The sequence below is a fragment of the Gymnoscopelus braueri genome (genome assembly GCF_963280865.1).
Source record: "Gymnoscopelus braueri genome assembly, chromosome: 7".
In the NCBI taxonomy this organism is placed as follows: Eukaryota; Metazoa; Chordata; class Actinopteri; order Myctophiformes; family Myctophidae; genus Gymnoscopelus; species Gymnoscopelus braueri.
The window spans coordinates 23,659,996-23,677,319 of record NC_137608.1 but is presented as its reverse complement, the minus strand read 5'-3'; the positions used below and the strand labels follow the sequence as shown (position 1 = coordinate 23,677,319).

The following is a 17,324-nucleotide window of genomic DNA, read 5'->3' as shown; positions in this document are numbered from 1 at the left end:
ATAGTTGGGATGAATTACAACCATTCCATCCCTGCACCTGAAGAATCTCCCTTGGACCCCTGTTCCCGGGGGTAGCTCATTGGTGGATTCGATGAGGAGCAGTCCGGCTGGCCAAACGTAGGAGCCTCATGATGATGTCACTAGTGTCACTGCCTTCATACAGGCCGGTTTGATCGTCACCTTCTTCCTCACTGAGACAGGCGGGGTCTGTGCTGCAGCTCTCTAGAATCGGATTTTGGAAAGCACATTTAGAGTGAATTATCAAAACGAATGGCCTAGAGCAGGGGTCTTCAAAAATAAAATAGCCGGCTATTCCCCTTGGAATATATATGCTAAAAAAGTCTCCCCCCCCTGGTGGCCCCCCTGTAGTAACTCTGAGGGCCCCCCTAGGGGTCCCGTAGCCCCTGCTGAAGACCCATGGCCTACAGTTATTCTGTAACACAGCAGCCCTGCAGATGTAAAGCAGGATCATCGTAAAAGAGTTTCACGTTTGCATATTTGCATGCAACATGTGATCCATTGTAGTTTTGTTTCATAACCAGAGCATGTACTCAGTGAGGCACGTGCACACAAACAGTAGGAGCCAACCAGTGCCCGAGGAGGAACTGCCCGATTGCCATCATAGGAGAAAGAGCCATTCTTTATGCCTACATAATTTAATTTCTCTTGCCAAACCACAGTTGCTCTCCGCCCACTATTAAACACTTTTAATAATGCACAGCAGCACTTGAAATTGATATGTTTCAACCCCAGGGCTTCCTCTGCATTTCTGAGACGTGGGTTTGAAGTCTGGTTTTAGGACATGGCTAGCTGCACGTCTATCTCCTGCGTGCCCAAAAAGTGTGAACTTGCTAGACTTTTTAATCACTTAAAACCTATATACAGCTTCAGTTTGTTGACCGGGGTCCCAGGGGTACCTTCAGTTTTTACCTCTACACCGAATGTCTTGCCGGAAACAGCTGATCTACAATTATAGATTACTTTTTTGGCAGAATGTTCGACTTTATGTGGTTAATGGATTAATCACCCCCAGTGTCCCTATTCTGGGGGGGGGGACTAACATTCTGCAAAAAATGCACATCTCACAACGCCAGTCAACTATAGGGTTTCAATCAAATGTCTTAGGACTCATAATCATTATGTTCATATTTTTTACTTATAATATAAATGATGAAATCGTTTCTTGACCGAGACTGTTTAGCTTCTCTGGTTTCAAAATGATGACCGTGATCCTTGAAGACTTCCCTTACCTGTATCACAGCAGAGTCCTGAGGCAGCACAGCGTCCCCCCTCAGATCCACAGGGTTTCCCTCCCGTCTGGCAGGGAGTGAGCAGGTAATTCTCCTCTAAACAGCTGGCTGTCTCGGGGGAGCCCAGCAAACAGCCCAGTCCATCCCCACAGCAGATACTGGGGCCAAAGCAACGGCCCCTGTCGCCAGGGCCACATGACATGCACTGCAGATGGAGACAGGGAATAGCCGTTGTCATTTTAATTGTAATTTAAATGCCACATTAAAACGTGATATTCCACAGGTAATATATGAATATTTACAGTATTGATTTGCCCCATCCAAATGTTTGCATTTCTACAGGTCTGACAGGTTTTATTTACCACGCTTTATAACCACGCTCTTTCATGCAACAAAGAAATGTTTTTCACTCTCTCATACATGGTACAAGCGGAGAAATGCAATAATATGCAACAAAATAATGAATAATACTGGACTGTAAATTAAATAAAATCATATGGTAAAATAAAGAATAAGGTTAAAAAAGGTTAAGAAAGTACAGGTAAGACACACACTCTAATCCTCTTTCAAATCTTCTAAGCAGCAGAATGTTCTATGGAAAATGTGCCGAATGGGGGGATGCATATCATTATGTACAAGTGCAAATAAGTGTGAGCAAAACAAGCATAGTTATTTATAGATGAAAGCAGTTTTTTCTTCTCCTTTTGTTTTGTTTTTTCCATGTCTGTATTCAGGGCTCTGACAGCCGCAGGGAAAATGCTCTCGCTAAACCTTAGCCTGGGGCTGTGTGGGACACTATAGATCCAAGTGAAAATGGTTGTATTTTCAAGAGTCAGTATTAAGGAGGTGACCGATTAGAGCAGATCGACACGAAATGAATCCAAATTACTACAGCATTTAGAACACTTTTTCTAGTCTTTGCAAACAATCAAATGCATTACATTACATACTGTACATTCACCCATTCATAAGGAAGGCACCGCCAACTTGCTCATCACTTGGGGCTCAGAGTCTTGCTCAACGACACTATGACCCATTAAAAAAGGGAATCACTGGTTTCTTTCAGAACTAACCAGAGAAACTATCCATCAGGAGACCATAAGGGGAGGAAAATGCAATTTCCCATAGAAAGGAAGTGTCATTCACTGCTGACGTTTTTCCATTTTCTCCTTTGAACATATAGTCTTTTTGTATTTGTTGATGACATGTGTTAGTGTGTTATTTTCTTATGCTATGTTGATGAATTGAATACATAGGACCACAATGGAAACAAGTCCCCAGGACTTTTTTTGTGTCATCCTTTTAGCCTTGATGTCTGACTGTACCTCGTGCCGTTTACATTTCTGACTAATAAAGTATTTAATCAATCGATCAATCAAAAAACCCGCTGCCAGGAGAAGACGGGGATCAAATCAGAAACCCACCAGCTCCCAGCCGCCCTCTCTACCTCCTGAGCCACTGCCGCCTCACAAATAATACCATCATTTACTTTGGGGTATTGTTGCTGTCGGGCAGAAACGTCTGATCTCCATATTGTAACTCTTTGTGTTTTTTTCGTACATTAATGCCCTACTTGATCGTACTACAGTGTCACACAAAAGCATCAAAAGCAGCAGATCCACAAGCTCGAAATGTGTTTTGATGCTTTGGAATTTGAATACTGAAAAGTAACAGTTTTGGACGTATGAGGTGTCCAACAGACAGAGACGATGTACGTGTAAATTAGAGATTGTTGATGGCAGCTCACCTTTCGCTGTGGGGCATCCATGATGGATCTCTTCCCTCCGATAGGGCAGTTGGAGATGTAGCAGGCTGAGCACACCGACAGGAGGAAGAGTAGGCACATAGACACAGCGACCCCAGTCATCTCTATATGTGTAGAAGATGAGAGAAACACAGAGACCAAAACCATGGTTTGATTTGTTTAAAAAAAAAGAATAATATATTTTTTTAAACAGACCACTTCGTCATATACAGAAAATAGCATCGCAAACCCATCACATTGCAACACACTGTGAGATTGTAGATCTGAATTAACTTTTCTTTTAAATTAAAATAAGAAAATGGAGACGCCAGGGTTAAAAATGTGTACAGTAATTAAATTGTTAAATTGTGATATTAGCAAACATAAATATCAAGCATATCAGACTGTCAAATGTATCTATTCAGATCTTCATCAGGACATACACGATCTGAATAGATCGAAACGTTGACGACGCAATAAAAATACAGCGGTGCAGACCCAGTGTGCAGACTCTATTCTCTTTTATGATACTTTTGCTTGTCTTGCACCTGGGCCACGGATGTCACTACCTTCATCATAAAACATATCCCTACCAGTGATAAAATGAATGAGACCACCCCCCCCGGCCAATTGAACCCTGACAAAAACGGAATGTACATACATATTATTGAACGCTTGTAATAAACAGACACCCAAACAAACCATAGCATACTCACTTGTTTCTTGTTTCCTTGATGCACAGTACAGTTCAAAAGTGTTTCAGAGCGGTCCAAGATGCTTGTCCACTCCTCTGATCTGGACATCCTTTATACTGTCTCACCTTCCTTTGAGAGTGACACAGAACGCTAAAGAGTCACTTAGCGATCATTAATGAAGCTATTTTAGTTATTGCCAGCTCCATTAATGAGGCTGGCCTTTGTGCTGGGGGGGTCAGAGGCCCAGACAGTGCTGCAGCCCGCTTAGGATCTTGCTATTGCGAATCATTAGCGAAGGTCTCGTGGTCCGTGACCATGAATGTTAGAGAGAAGAAAAGGTCAAAGGTGAATAAGACGACGGGGGCATGAGATGGTTCCAAATCATAGTCCACTGGATTATGCAGTAGGGCCTGAGACGGTGGCAGTATGCTATATGCCATTGATAACAAAGTACTTTATCCAAAATGTGCATTACATTCACTCATTCACACACACACACACACACACACATTCAAACAGCAACGATGGAGGAAACCCGGCAGAGTGTTGTGAACCCAGGGTGTGTGTGTAATATATATATGTGTGTATGTATAGATAGATAGATAGATAGATAGATAGATTATAATGAGCGTGGCGGTCCAGGCACCCTAGGCAGCAATGCCAGCCTGACAGCGTGTCGCGGGTTCGAATCCCGTTCCCGACGACCTTTGCTGCGTGTCACTCCCCATCTTTCTCTCCCCATTTCCTGTCAGTCTACTGTCCTATCAATAAAGGCATAAAAGCCCCAAAAAATACAAATAAATTGAATGATATGGTACATCAGGTCAGAGCTTGGTTTAGTAGAGAATGGATATTTATTTTGTAAACAAAAGTTTGCCCCTTATGTTCAAGCAATTCATTGCCACATCCACACACACGTATACACCTCTTGTGTGTGAGTCATGGTGTGAGTGTCGTACGTGTTAATAAAGAAACTAATTCCTCGTAGGGATTGATACACACATCTTGTCCGGGTCTTAGGTTAATTGACATAACAAGCCAATTAACAGAGATAAGGATTAGCCACAGTCTAGAAGAGACCGCTTCATTGTTTCAATGAAATGAGCTCAATTACTGAAGCTTCCTCTACCTTTAAAGCTTAATTCATGAATTGGGCTTTACAATAGGCTACTCACCTCTTTACGTCATCTGACTTGATGACAGACAAAAATGTATCTGATGACAAGTTCTTTAGATAACTTCTGTATTTAAGTTAAAGGTGCTGTAAGTGATGTATTTTGTTCAAGTAGCTCTATAGTAATCATTGCTGTATAGACTGTTAAATAAAACGAGTATAATAGTTGCTGTCCGGCAGGAACCAGCTAACTAAATTTTTCCGCTTTTGTATTTTTTTTCCATAAATCAGGGCCCTTTACATCTGTGTGTTGGTAAAAAAAAATTGAACCTATGAAAAGTATTAAAAAGTGCTTCTGACAAAAGCAGCTAACTCCATTGGATCCTCAAACTTTCTGCCAAACCACCAAGTCCACCAAAGGGGGGTGGAGTTAGCTGGTTTTGCTGACTCCAGGCTCCACCCCCTTTTGACCTCCAACCTCATTGTGAGCTTGGTGGTCCATTCAGCTGTTCTTATCAATGATGAACAAAACCTCCTAACTCCATTTTTGTTTATTTTTTTTTCCATTTCCTGAAAAATGTACATTTTGGAGTTAGCTGGTTCCTGCCGGACAGCAGAGATATATAATATGTAAAATAAACAAATATTTTATATTTCTCAGGGCCCATTGTTCCCGTTACCTATGCAATGATCAAAATAGATATATACAATAAACGTTTTGATTTATACAATAAACAATATCACTAACTGCACCTTTAAAGTTGAGGTGCGGGCTGAACTAAGATTAACATTTAACACTAAATAAGAAAAAGAGGTTGCGCATCAACAATGGGTTTTCTCAGTGGAGTGCTAGACCTCAGAGAAGGCTCTTAGCTGAAACGTGTAAGCGTTCGTTTATTGGTGTGTGCCAATAAAAAAGGGGAAATGTGACTTTGTCCTCCATTGATTTGAAATTTGGGATGTGCTACCTTTTGGAGATGTTTTCAATTCCTATTTTTAACATTTAACACTGTCAAGAAAATCACAGAATGAATCCAGAGGTGGAAATAATAGATGAAGCATGTTCTCAAACACACTGTGGCGACAGACACACTTGTGGCCCCAGTGGGGGGAAAGAAGCCCTTTCAACATTGGGCCTTTCTTGCCCCCCGGTGGTTGTGTTCACACATGTCATGTGTCATGTTAGTGTGAAATGTTCTGTAGTTAGCCATCTGTCAGTAGGCCTATCCACATGAAATAATAACACACTACAGTAGGGCTGCAACTATAGATTTATTCTATTAGCTACTTTTTGATGAATAAATGAGAAGAGCATTTTCTTTGTACATCAACGAATCGATGCGGAAAAATTCTAATTGATCTTTTATAATGATTATTTATGAATTCAAATGTAATAAATTAGTTATTAGTTAACCACTTGAGCCCTATTGTATATGTTGGCGCACAATAGTGTCAGGTGTCACACAAAAATAATGAAAATTGCACATCTTCAAGGTCACACAGCATTGTAATATTTGTACTGTATTTTGTTACTGTATTTAAAATAATAATAATAATAAAATCAATGACTTTGTTAAATTATTATTATATTACATAATTTTTTATAAGAGGTTACATCGATTAGTTTGATTAAGTGTTGCACCCCTACACCACAGTACAATAGTCAAGAGATGCCTAGGTTTTTGTTTTTGTTCATAAAGGAAATGCATTACATTAAGATCATCTGCTGTACTTTTGCCTATGCCATGTCAAGTGTCTCTTGTGGAATTTGATAAAACTCACTTAAATCTGAGTAGTGGAAGTCCATGTACATGTACAAGCTGTCACTCTGCTCTGGTGCCCTAGTTCTTAAATTATTTGAAATATGTGAATCCTACATATATTTACCACGTCTAATGACTTGACATTTTTTTAAATTTCACCTAGAAACATTGTTGTTTTTCCTCATTTGGAACGTCAAATCAGTTTGTAGCTTCATTAGTAACTGTTTCTCTGAGCATAAAAAAGACAAAAGCATGCATGCCAAATTGGTTATCATGGTCCCAAACAATACATCCTCCATAAATAAATACTTTGCAGCAAATATTCAAGCAGCGTTGCTCTTCTCGTTCACTATCTGTAGTTCTTCCCAAAGCATGTGTAAATCCCTTTTTCATAGAGAAATGTAGATGTGTATCTAGTGTTTCCTTATTTTTCTGCAGGAAGGCACATAGGCTTGTTGACTTCCTCTCCCCTCCCTTCCTTCCTTCTCTCCGAAGGTACTCATCTGAAAAATGAGAACAAAGTGATTGTTCCTGTTCTCTTTCTTAAGTCACTTCAAATGCTCTCGGCAGACAGACGGCTCATTGTCAGGAGAGGTGCACGCCACGGCGAACACAGAGGAGCAAGAGCGCTGAGACAGGCACACAGCTGCAGCACGTACAGCAGCATCACAGACAATACACTCTGCCACGTTGAACTGGTAGGTTACACTCTCAGACAAACACACACACACACACACACACACACACACACACACACACACACACACACACACACACACACACACTCTCTCTCACACACACACACACTTACATGGCACTGATTGGCATAAGGGTAAGGAGGGGCTTCTGTTAAGTGCCTAGGTTGCAGTGGAGTGTTTGGAATACATGTGAGGAATGCGTGGGGGTCTTCTTGACACACAAAAGCCTCAGTTATACTTAGTTGCGTGCCGGTGTCGTGCTCAGTAAATAGCAGATCTACAAGCTCACCATATGAGCTTGTGTATCTGCTATTTATGGGTGAAGTTGTGTGATGTTACAGTATATTGTATTGCAAAGCTGTTTAAAATCTCATGGAAATGGGAGAATAACAGACAAAACTCGGCAAAATGTAAAATTTCTCTCACACAATTTTTCTTCTCACACAAATAGTAATTGAATTTAACATTTACAGTATGGGCAGTTATGGCATTTAAGATATTTTTTAATTAATGTTGAGTTGTTTGTATTGTCTATTCCAAGACTTGGAAGAGTGAGTGGAAAGGCTAAACATAATTGTAGATTTGCAAGTTAATGAGTTGATCTGCAGGAGTACAAGTGTCATTACTTTATTTCTGACCAATTTGTTTATTCACTTAATTTCATAACAGAAGAGAAAGCAGGTACATCATGTACTTCACTTAAAATCCTCATCACTTTTCTCCTCACCTTCATTGTCCTTCCTACTCCTTGTCATCTTCAGCAGTATAATGATTTATAAAATAAATCACGTATTTGAATACTGGTCTTATAATACTGTATACTATGGTCTCGACTTTTGAATAGAGGTGGTTTCTCACAAAAGGGAAAAAAACACAACTATTTACAGTAATAGAATAGAATGCATATTTGCTGCATTGTTCAGTGTGCTTTTGACTCTAGTGCAGAAGTGATACAGTTCCCTGTTTGTCTGTCAGTCTATCACTGATCACTATCCATCATTATTGACTTCCCCTGCCTTTCTACTGTGCACCATATATACAGCACCAACATCTAAACTGCACAGTGCTTTTCCATTATGTACTATATGATTATTTGCCCTTTAACCGGATTATTATTAGTAATGTATTATTATTATAATTATTATCAATATCATTATGATCAAGAATGCTTTAATTAATCATTCTAAAATAGCTAAAACAGCCGTCCTACAGTACAAGCTTGCATTAGAATGCGACGTTGCAAACATGCCCTCTATTACAGTTCAACAGTAAAAATGTCAGCACTTGCATGGGGACTGGGGTTCAAAGCCCAGGTAGGACATGCAAGTTATGGATCGAAGCTTTAACCACTTAAACCCCCTAGTCTAGACAAGGGGTCTTCAAAGTTTTTCAGGCCAAGGATCCCTGAGGAAGTGATACATAGACGAAGCAGGAACCCCCTACTACATAATATTGTGTAAAATTGTTTTGTATATTAAACTAGGCCTTGGTCCAACAAACTTCGGATTTTTTTTACACAATCATGCAGCTGGATGGTATGTGTATTGTGGTCTTGTATAGAATTGTGAATGTTGTGACCCAGGCATGGTCACTGGACTTTGCAGCCACCTCTGCACAGACAATAGATGTGCAGGGGTGTTTCTAGTCATAGATGGTAGGCAACCTCCCTAAAAAACATAACAGTATCTAGCGCTAGCAGGTATGGACGGTGGGTGAGTGCACTGCCGGTCTGTATACCAATGAAACGTTCAAAGCCATCAAGGGTCAATTTAGAAAGAGCAAAGATGAGGAAGAAAGGAGACACAACTACTGCATATAGGTGTGTTTTCATGGCCATTTTTAAAGGCATCTGTCTGTCTCTGGATTTCTTGAAGGCTTTGAACTTTTTGGGAAAAGTTGGAAATAGTGAAGATGGAAGAAAGATGACAAAAACTACAGAGGTGGCCTTGGAGAAAATAATACAAATTTACAGGGTTACAAGAGCTCCTCCTATGCCATCCCTCTCAGCTTACTATACCATCTCATTTAAAAAAATCAGACATATTTAAATATTTGAAAAAAATAAACGTTACTACCAAACAATAACTTGGCGTCCGCCTGCAATGACTCTGAGGACCTAATTACGGAGCCCCTGTTGAATACCCATGAGTGACTTGGCTCTGTACGCATTTCCATCAACACCAAATCTCTTTGCCAAAAATAGCAGTTCTACAAGCTTACAATGTGTACAATTGTGACAGAATATGGATACTGGTGTTCAAGAGGTTAAGTGATTAACACATTTACACTCAAAGGATCACAATGGGGAAATAACCTCTCAAGCTTTTCTGTGTTTTATCCTTTTGACAGAAAAGATCGAGGTATACGGGACATTTCTAAATGTAAACTAAACATTGAGGCAGCATCATTAGTGGAGGGAAAAAAAGTGGAAGTGTCTGTGCAGTCATCGGTGTAAGAACAAAAGTCGAACAGAGCAGAGAGGAAGAGAGAGGGAGAAGCGAAAAGTGTGCATGAGGTGGAGGTGAGCGTGTCACAGCTAACTTCCTGATTTCAGGAAAGGAGGTAGGATGAAAGAGATGGGTGAGAAAGAGAGAAGTGAAAGGTTTCAGGTTGGACACTGAAAGGTGTAGCTGTGCTGCTGTAACATCACGAGTGTTCATTTAAATCAGAGACTGTACAAATAGAATGAACCCTTACAGGTCAGTGTTGTTGAATGAACACTCTCTTAATTCAATAATTAGAACACAAATACATTTCAGGGCCCAGGTTTGACGAACACTGTCACATGAATCACCTTGTTGTTCTGTCTGCTCTATAGTTCAAGCAGAGGATGGAGACAGACAGGACCGGTTTCTCACCGGCGAGGAGTCCTCCTCTAAGAGATGAGCTGATGAGGCATGCAGCGTCTCGGCACAACTTCTACCTAAGCCCACCTCCACTCTTCATCAAGCCCTCCAAATTCTCCCCTCCGCGATACCCCGGCATATCTCCCACCAGAGAGGCCTACTGCAGTGCATTCAGCCCCCCCGCCGCTTTGCGCGGCGTTAGCCCCAAGAGCGAAGATTACACCCAGAGAGAGGGATCCCAAAAACGTAAAAGAACGCCTCTCAAAATGGACGCACAAGGAGACGAGTCTCCCAACAGGAGGGCAGGGGAGAGGGAGGAAAGCACTGTTAACAGGACCGTGGATCTCTCCCATATCCGCTTCTCCTTTCCGAATCGCCCCGTTCTCTCTCCATCTCCAAAACCCATCCCAGGCATGATCGACCTCAGCAGATTGCAGCTGTATCCCAGAACTCTGTCCAGGAGCGACCCACCAGGTATGTCCATACCTGTGCATGTGAAACAGGAGCCGCTCAGTCCCTCCCCCGTGTGGCCTCCATCTCCTCTCCTCCTCCACCCTCCGCCTCCATACTTTACCTCCCTTCACCCCAACCTGCTCCCGTACCCCTTTTTCATGCCCGGGCCCATCATGCACCTTTCCCCCGGAGCGTTCTACCCCAGGGAGGCCCTCCGACCCGCCCGCCGTGGCCCGGAGGGAGCTCCCCGCGGTGGGATGACCGGCGCCGAGAAGCTGGGCCTCAGCGTTCACGTGGACGACAGCTACTACGTCGACGTGGGCGGCGATCAGAAGCGGTGGAAGTGCCGCATGTGCGAGAAGTCGTACACCTCCAAGTACAACCTGGTCACGCACATCCTGGGCCACAGCGGGATCAAACCGCACGGGTGCCACCTGTGCGGGAAGCTGTTCAAGCAGCTGAGCCACCTGCACACGCACCTACTCACCCACCAGGGCATGCGCCCACACAAGTGTCAAGTGTGTCACAAGGCCTTCACCCAGACCAGCCACCTGAAGAGACACATGATGCAGCACAGCGATGTGAAGCCATACAGGTAAAAGATTCATGTAACAACCTATTGTCTATAGGACATTATTGTCTGTTTGTTCTATCCGTGTCTGTTTATAAAAAACACGTTTTTGTTCTCGCTTCTCTTGCTCTATTCTTCTATTCTTTCTCTTCTCTTCTCCTTTTGGCTCTTCTCTTCTCCTTTTTCCTCTTCTCTTCTCTTCTCTTCTCTTCTCTTCTCTTCTCTTCTCTTCTCCTCTCTTCTCTTCTCTTCCTGTTTTTACGTTGCTGCTCTCCCTTTCTTTGTGCCTTATCTCCTTTCCTCTACCCTCTCCACCTTTACCCTTTACTCTCCTCCAGCTGTAGTGTGTGCGGCCGGGGCTTCGCTTACCCCAGTGAGCTCCGTGCTCACGAGCTGAAGCACGAGAAAGGCCAGGAGAACGTTTGTGTTGAGTGCGGCCTGGACTTCCCCACGCTGGCCCAGCTCAAGAGGCACCTGACCGCCCACCGCGGCCCCACCCTGTACAGGTAAAAAAGCACAGAACGGCTAGACTCACGACTCACAACCGTTATGGCTCTCATTGGGTCACACAAGAATCCATGTGAATAGATTAACAGGAAAATGGTCTATGATTTTGCATGATACATGGCTGAAGCTGTGAATAGACGATAACATGAACTGACACTGGTGTGGAGATACGAATAATAGTCTGCAGTCACAAACGCAGCCTTTCAGATGATTTATTAAAAGTGCACATGCAGTAGTCCCAGATGAACGTGTCAACACTGCTATGGTCCTTTACACCAGTGGTTCTCAAACGTTTTATTTTCAAGGACTCCCAGTTTGATATGCATTCAGGCCACGGACCACCACAACTCAGAGAGTGTGCAAATGGAACCAAATGGACTCGTAAAGGGTCCTCTTGGGTAATGGTCCATTTTGGTTCATAGCTATCAATCATTTAGCTGGGGACCTGCTCAAGGACCCTACTTTGAGAACCACCATTTAGACCAGTCAGTGCTATTTTAGTTGTCAAGTGGAGTTCAAACAGTGGTGGAAAAAGTACTATTTTTTTTTTACTAAAGTAAAAGTATCAATACTGTAATGTGGAAATAGTCTGTTAGAGGTAAAAGTCCGGTAATCAAAATGGACTTGAGTAAAAGTACAAAAGTATTGGCATCAAAATACACTTTAATTGCCAAAAGTAAAGTACTCATTATGCAGAACTCATATTTGTATTAAAACTCACAACTCGTCGCGATGCAACGCATTGTGAGCTTGTAGATCGGCTATTTTCAAATAGCCGAAGTAAAAAATCAAAAAATACCTCAAAAATGTATTTAAGTGGGCGTCCTCTTGCCTAGCGATCCAGGCCCATACCACATATAGGCTCTAATACTAGCCTGACAGCATGTCGCGGGTTCGAATCCCGTTCCCGACAACCTTTGCTGCGTGTCACTCCCCGTTTCTCTTTCCCTGTCTCCTGTCCATCTCCACTATCAATAAAAGGTAGAAAAAGACCCCAAAAGTATCTTTGAAAAAATAAAAACTGTGCTTAAGTACAGTACTTGAGTGCACGTACTTAGCTCCTTTCCACCACTGAGTTCAAAGCTGATGTTCATGCAGGTGTGGGGAGTGCCAGAAGACCTTCCAGTACCCCAGCCAGCTCCAGAACCACATGATGAAACACAAAGACATCAGGCCGTACATCTGCACCGAATGTGGAATGGAGTTCATCCAGTCACACCACTTAAAGCAGCACACACTCACACATAAGGTGAGATCCCACATGGTGAGCAACGGCAACTTTGTCCTAGAAAATGGTATATATAACGAGAAAAGGGAACTGTAAGGACGTCGGGGCACTATAGCCTGAGGTGTTGTTACTATAGGCTGCCGTTTGTCCTTCTAATCCTCATTCATTCTGGCTGATCATCATCAGCCGCTGATGGGAATAACTAAAATAAAGAATCAAGACACCAGTCAGACATGTCAAATGCACCATTCCAAACCATTTCTTCCAGTCCAGACCCTTTTTTCCCTCCTTTTTTTTTGCAAAAGAGGATGCATAACGCAGTGGTTCTCAAACCTTTTCATGTCAAGGACCCCCAAATTGACACATATTAGCCCGTGGACTCCCATTTGAAAAGATATGCCAGGGACCCTCATAAGAGAAGATTTTTATGGCTATAGCAGCGGTAATTTCAAGGACCCCCAGTTTGATAAGCATTAGGCCAGAGACCCCCATTTGATACCATTTTGATCTCCGGGACCCCAATCTACACTGTAGTATCATCATTGTTCATTTAACTCTGAGAGTGTACATTTGGTTCAATGTGTACACTCTCTGAGTTACAGACACATAAGGGTCAATTTGGTTCCTAACTATCAATTTGGCTGGGGACCCCCTGGAACCCCCTGGAACCCCCTGGAACCCCCTCAAGGACCGCTGGGGGTCCCCGGAAACCCCCACTTTGAGAACCACTGGCATAACGCACTGCCGCCTCCACTCTCTCTTTCTCTGTCAGGGAGTGAAGGAGCACAAGTGTCGTATCTGCGGCCGCGAGTTCACACTGCTGGCCAACATGAAGCGCCACGTGCTGATACACACCAACATCAGAGCCTACCAGTGCCACATGTGCTTCAAGAGCTTTGTCCAAAAACAAACCCTCAAGGCCCACATGATCGTCCATTCAGACATCAAACCCTATAAATGCAAGGTGGGTTCATGGCCGCTGCATTCGTGTTGTTGCATGCCAAATTAACCCAATTAATGCGTGGCCTGCGAAAACCTGTAGTGCTATAGGGCTGCAACCATCCATTATCGTTTTAGCGATTATTCTATTGATTACTTTTTCGATTCATTGATGAACCGAGAAGCGTTTATTTCATTTCCATCAAGAATTGACACTAAAGAATTTGTATACGATCAACTAAATCAATTAGTCTGATCAACCACTTAAGTCCTATTTTATAATTTGTTGTACAACGGTGTCAGGAGAATTGCAGATTTACAAGCTCACATCAAATTTTTGCTATATTTGAAAATTGATTATTTTATTACAATCGATATTTTTTTTATAATCAATTAAATCAATTAGTTTAATTAACTGTGGCACCCCTATAGTAGTATAACGATATGAACCACACACAAATTGCCAGATGTTTGGTGACATCACGGTGGCTAAAAGAATGTGACACATTGTGAGCTTGTAGAGACCGTCTATTTTTCGCATCGTACGACGAAGCATAAAATAGGGCTTAAGTGGTTAATATCCAGAAATAGTTACTATAAAAGGGTCTCTCTGCACTGTTTTGGATGTGTCTGCGTGACCTTGGTGCACGGTAGGACGACTGCAGTGATGACCAGATAGCAGCCAGAGAGGCTTTTGGCAGTGGAAGCCTCCTTGTCCATAGGAAGGATATCGCTGCACAAACTGCCTCTCTAACAATGGCTCCCAGCCTCCCCGGAGAACGGGGCCCGCAAATAGATTTCATCTCGCTTTCTCTGCTGCTGGAGGGAAGCTTCCTGTTTTCTCACGGTCCTCTTGGACAGTTTACAGTCCCTCTCTCCTCCTGAAGGAAAGGACCACCCTAATAAAAAAGAATGCAGAGGAAGGACAGCACAGGAGTTGCCCTTCCCTGTTCTCCTCCAGGCCCTGTCTCGCTGTGGTTTCCTCTCTCTTGTGCATGCCTGCGTGCGTGTGTGCATGTGTGTGTGTGTGTGTGTGTGTGTGTGTGTGTGTGTGTGTGAGAGAGAGAGAGAGAGAGAGAGATGGGGGGGGGGGGAAGCAAAAGAGAGAGCTAGAGGAAGACAGGGAGAAAAGAGAGGGCGTGTTTGTGTATCTGAATGAGCGCCTGCACATTCATTCATGATTACGTATTGTTGTACGCCTTTGCTGAGAAAATTAGTCTTCTGTAGCTGTTGGACAGAAAGGGAAGCTTAATAAAATGAACATTGTTGGCCTATTGTTTTGGTAGCTTTAAATAGTGTTTACTACAGAATGGAATGCTACTGTGTTTCAAAGAATGTGAATCCAATCATTCAGAACTTGGACAGTCACCCTTATTGTTCTACAAATGCTGTGATTAAATTGACAATCAGTAGATGATGTGCACAGATGTGGATGTTTGTACACACGCTGATGGTGTCTCATTTGCTTAATAACTTGCTTGCATGTGCAGCTCACATTGGATTCATAACATCAAATGCAATTCTTATACTCAAGCATGTTGATTGAACTGTACGATGCAGTGCGTGCGTGTGTGGGGGGTGCAATGTCCTGCACTCTTTCTCTCAGCAGTCATTTGGATTGTGTCTCCTGTGTCTTTCAGCTTTGTGGCAAGGAGTTCAACAGGATGCATAACCTCATGGGCCACATGCACCTCCACTCAGACAGCAAGCCCTTCAAATGCCTCTACTGTCCAAGCAAGTTCACCCTGAAGGGAAACCTCACCAGGCACATGAAGGTTAAGCATGGCATAATGGACCGAGGGCTGGACGCAAGATGTAAGGATTGTTATGTGATCAAAATGGAGCACTGGCTGATATCTTGTTGTCCCTATACTACCTGCCAAAATCCATGTGACTTTCTTCTAAATAGAATCAATAATGTCTGTTTTATCTCATGCCAGTTTTCAGGCGAAGGGGACGATTCTGCCTGGCCGGCCCGTTGGGCCTCCTGACCCGCTTCAGCCAAGAGGAGCCCTTCGACCTTTCCCAGAAGCCCCCGGGCCTGCCCAACCTCCGCCTCTCCCAGTCGGACGGCGAGAGCGTGCCCGGAAGCTCGTGTCACGAAGAGGAGGACGAGGAGAGTTTTTACAGGAGGAGCCAGTACAGCCCGGAGGTGGACCAGCACGAAGCGGCGGGCCACGGCCAATACATCGCAGAACTAGAGGAAGGAGGCGCGGCGGGCTACCCGCCCGAGCTTAAGGCAGGAGATGCACAAAATCAGGCGTACCAGCATGAGGAAGGTGAACAGGAGCGCCACACTGCCCGTCGGGGGTCTGAGACCGAGTCAGAACCAGGCGAGCACTACGTAGATACTGCAGCCGAACAGCTGTGTCAGCCCCGGTCGGGGGAGACCCCCGAGCGGTCCTACGAGTCCGACTCAGAGCTAGGCGACCAGGTGTACCACCGCGAGTTAGGCGGCAGACAGTCATACGTCTATGATTCAGATTCAGATTCAGAATCGGGAGAACAGACTTACCAGCAGCAGCAGCAGGACGCAGACGCAGGGCAAGGTGAACGGGAGAGGGAGAGCTCCGCTGAGTCAGGCGTCAGCAGGAAGCACCCTGAGGCGGGAGGGAAACAGAGCAGGTTAGCGGTAGGTGCGAGCGGGTGTCACTCACTCTCAGGCGATTTATTCGGTGCCACAGAGCCCCGGGATGAGGAAGAGGAAGAGGAAGATGCAGGGATTGGAGAACGCTGAAGTTGTGGTGAACATACTGTAGGTATAGGCGGACAGTCAGAGACGTGAGGGAGGAAAGTGTGTACGATTTTCCTAGTCAGTTAAGGTTTCTGAAGGATGTGATGACATGAACAGAACATGGTGTACGTATGTTAAGAGATGTATCCAATGGCACCATGGAAGGGTTAGAAACAAAGACGCAAATTATCAGGAAATTCGAAGATAAAATGCTGTGAAGTTTATTGTACTGTACATATCAATGATTACATTACAAATGGCAAACACTGACATAAAGCTGTAAATGTAGCAATATTAAGAATAAAAAATAATTATTTTGATTTTTTTAATAAATATATTTTTCAATATTAACTGATCGCATGAGTATATAATTTTATTTTTCCATTCTACAGCTTGTTCGAACTGTCAATTGTCTTATTCTTTTTTTCTTTAGTTTTTAGTTTTTGTAATACAGGATCTACAACTAAAAGGTCTGCTATTACTAATACTGATCATCACTGATATCTGTCAATTTTGCCATTCCTCTGTGGGTCTAAATGTCATTTTTTGGGAGCAGCAATAATATTTTTGATAGACCAACAAATGCTTGAGTTACTGATGATAATGAAATAAATAATCTAACCGTGGGCCTATTTATAGAATAAACTGTGATTTTGAAAGAATGAACCTCTGTCTGATTCTTTTTACTGTATTACAAAGGAAGATACTGTGTGTAAGCTTGCATAATGACTTCCAGCCTGTTCAGTACAAAATGTGTGATGATGGACTATGTTGGGATGCAG

At 43.2% G+C, this 17,324-nt stretch overlaps 2 protein-coding genes across 6 annotated transcripts; one reads left to right on the top strand and one right to left on the bottom strand.

The window, feature by feature from the left end:
- Nucleotides 1-76: 76 nt before the first annotated feature.
- LOC308088723 (isotocin-neurophysin IT 1-like) lies at nucleotides 77-3,814 on the bottom strand (the record flags this gene model as incomplete). The annotated part of the gene is made up of 4 exons (XM_080433281.1): nucleotides 3,711-3,814; nucleotides 2,998-3,119; nucleotides 1,251-1,455; nucleotides 77-222 (listed from the first exon to the last, which is right to left on the bottom strand). The coding sequence occupies exons 2-4, from the start codon at nucleotides 3,115-3,117 to the stop codon at nucleotides 77-79; spliced, it is 471 nt and encodes a 156-aa protein (XP_080289407.1). The 5' UTR covers nucleotides 3,118-3,119; nucleotides 3,711-3,814.
- A 3,351-nt stretch (nucleotides 3,815-7,165) lies between these two features.
- znf366 (zinc finger protein 366) lies at nucleotides 7,166-17,163 on the top strand. 5 transcript variants are annotated; one of them, XM_080433001.1, is made up of 7 exons: nucleotides 7,166-7,264; nucleotides 10,089-11,158; nucleotides 11,473-11,640; nucleotides 12,740-12,890; nucleotides 13,642-13,833; nucleotides 15,449-15,623; nucleotides 15,749-17,163. In XM_080433001.1, exons 2-7 carry the CDS (start codon nucleotides 10,095-10,097, stop codon nucleotides 16,543-16,545), a joined length of 2,547 nt encoding a protein of 848 aa, XP_080289127.1. In that variant the 5' UTR covers nucleotides 7,166-7,264; nucleotides 10,089-10,094; the 3' UTR covers nucleotides 16,546-17,163. The 5 variants fall into 5 exon arrangements, with proteins under 5 accessions (XP_080289127.1, XP_080289131.1, XP_080289130.1 ...); XM_080433004.1 differs by having other exon boundaries at nucleotides 7,167-7,264; nucleotides 10,092-11,158; XM_080433002.1 differs by having other exon boundaries at nucleotides 7,167-7,264; nucleotides 10,083-11,158.
- The last annotated feature ends 161 nt before the right edge of the window (nucleotides 17,164-17,324 follow it).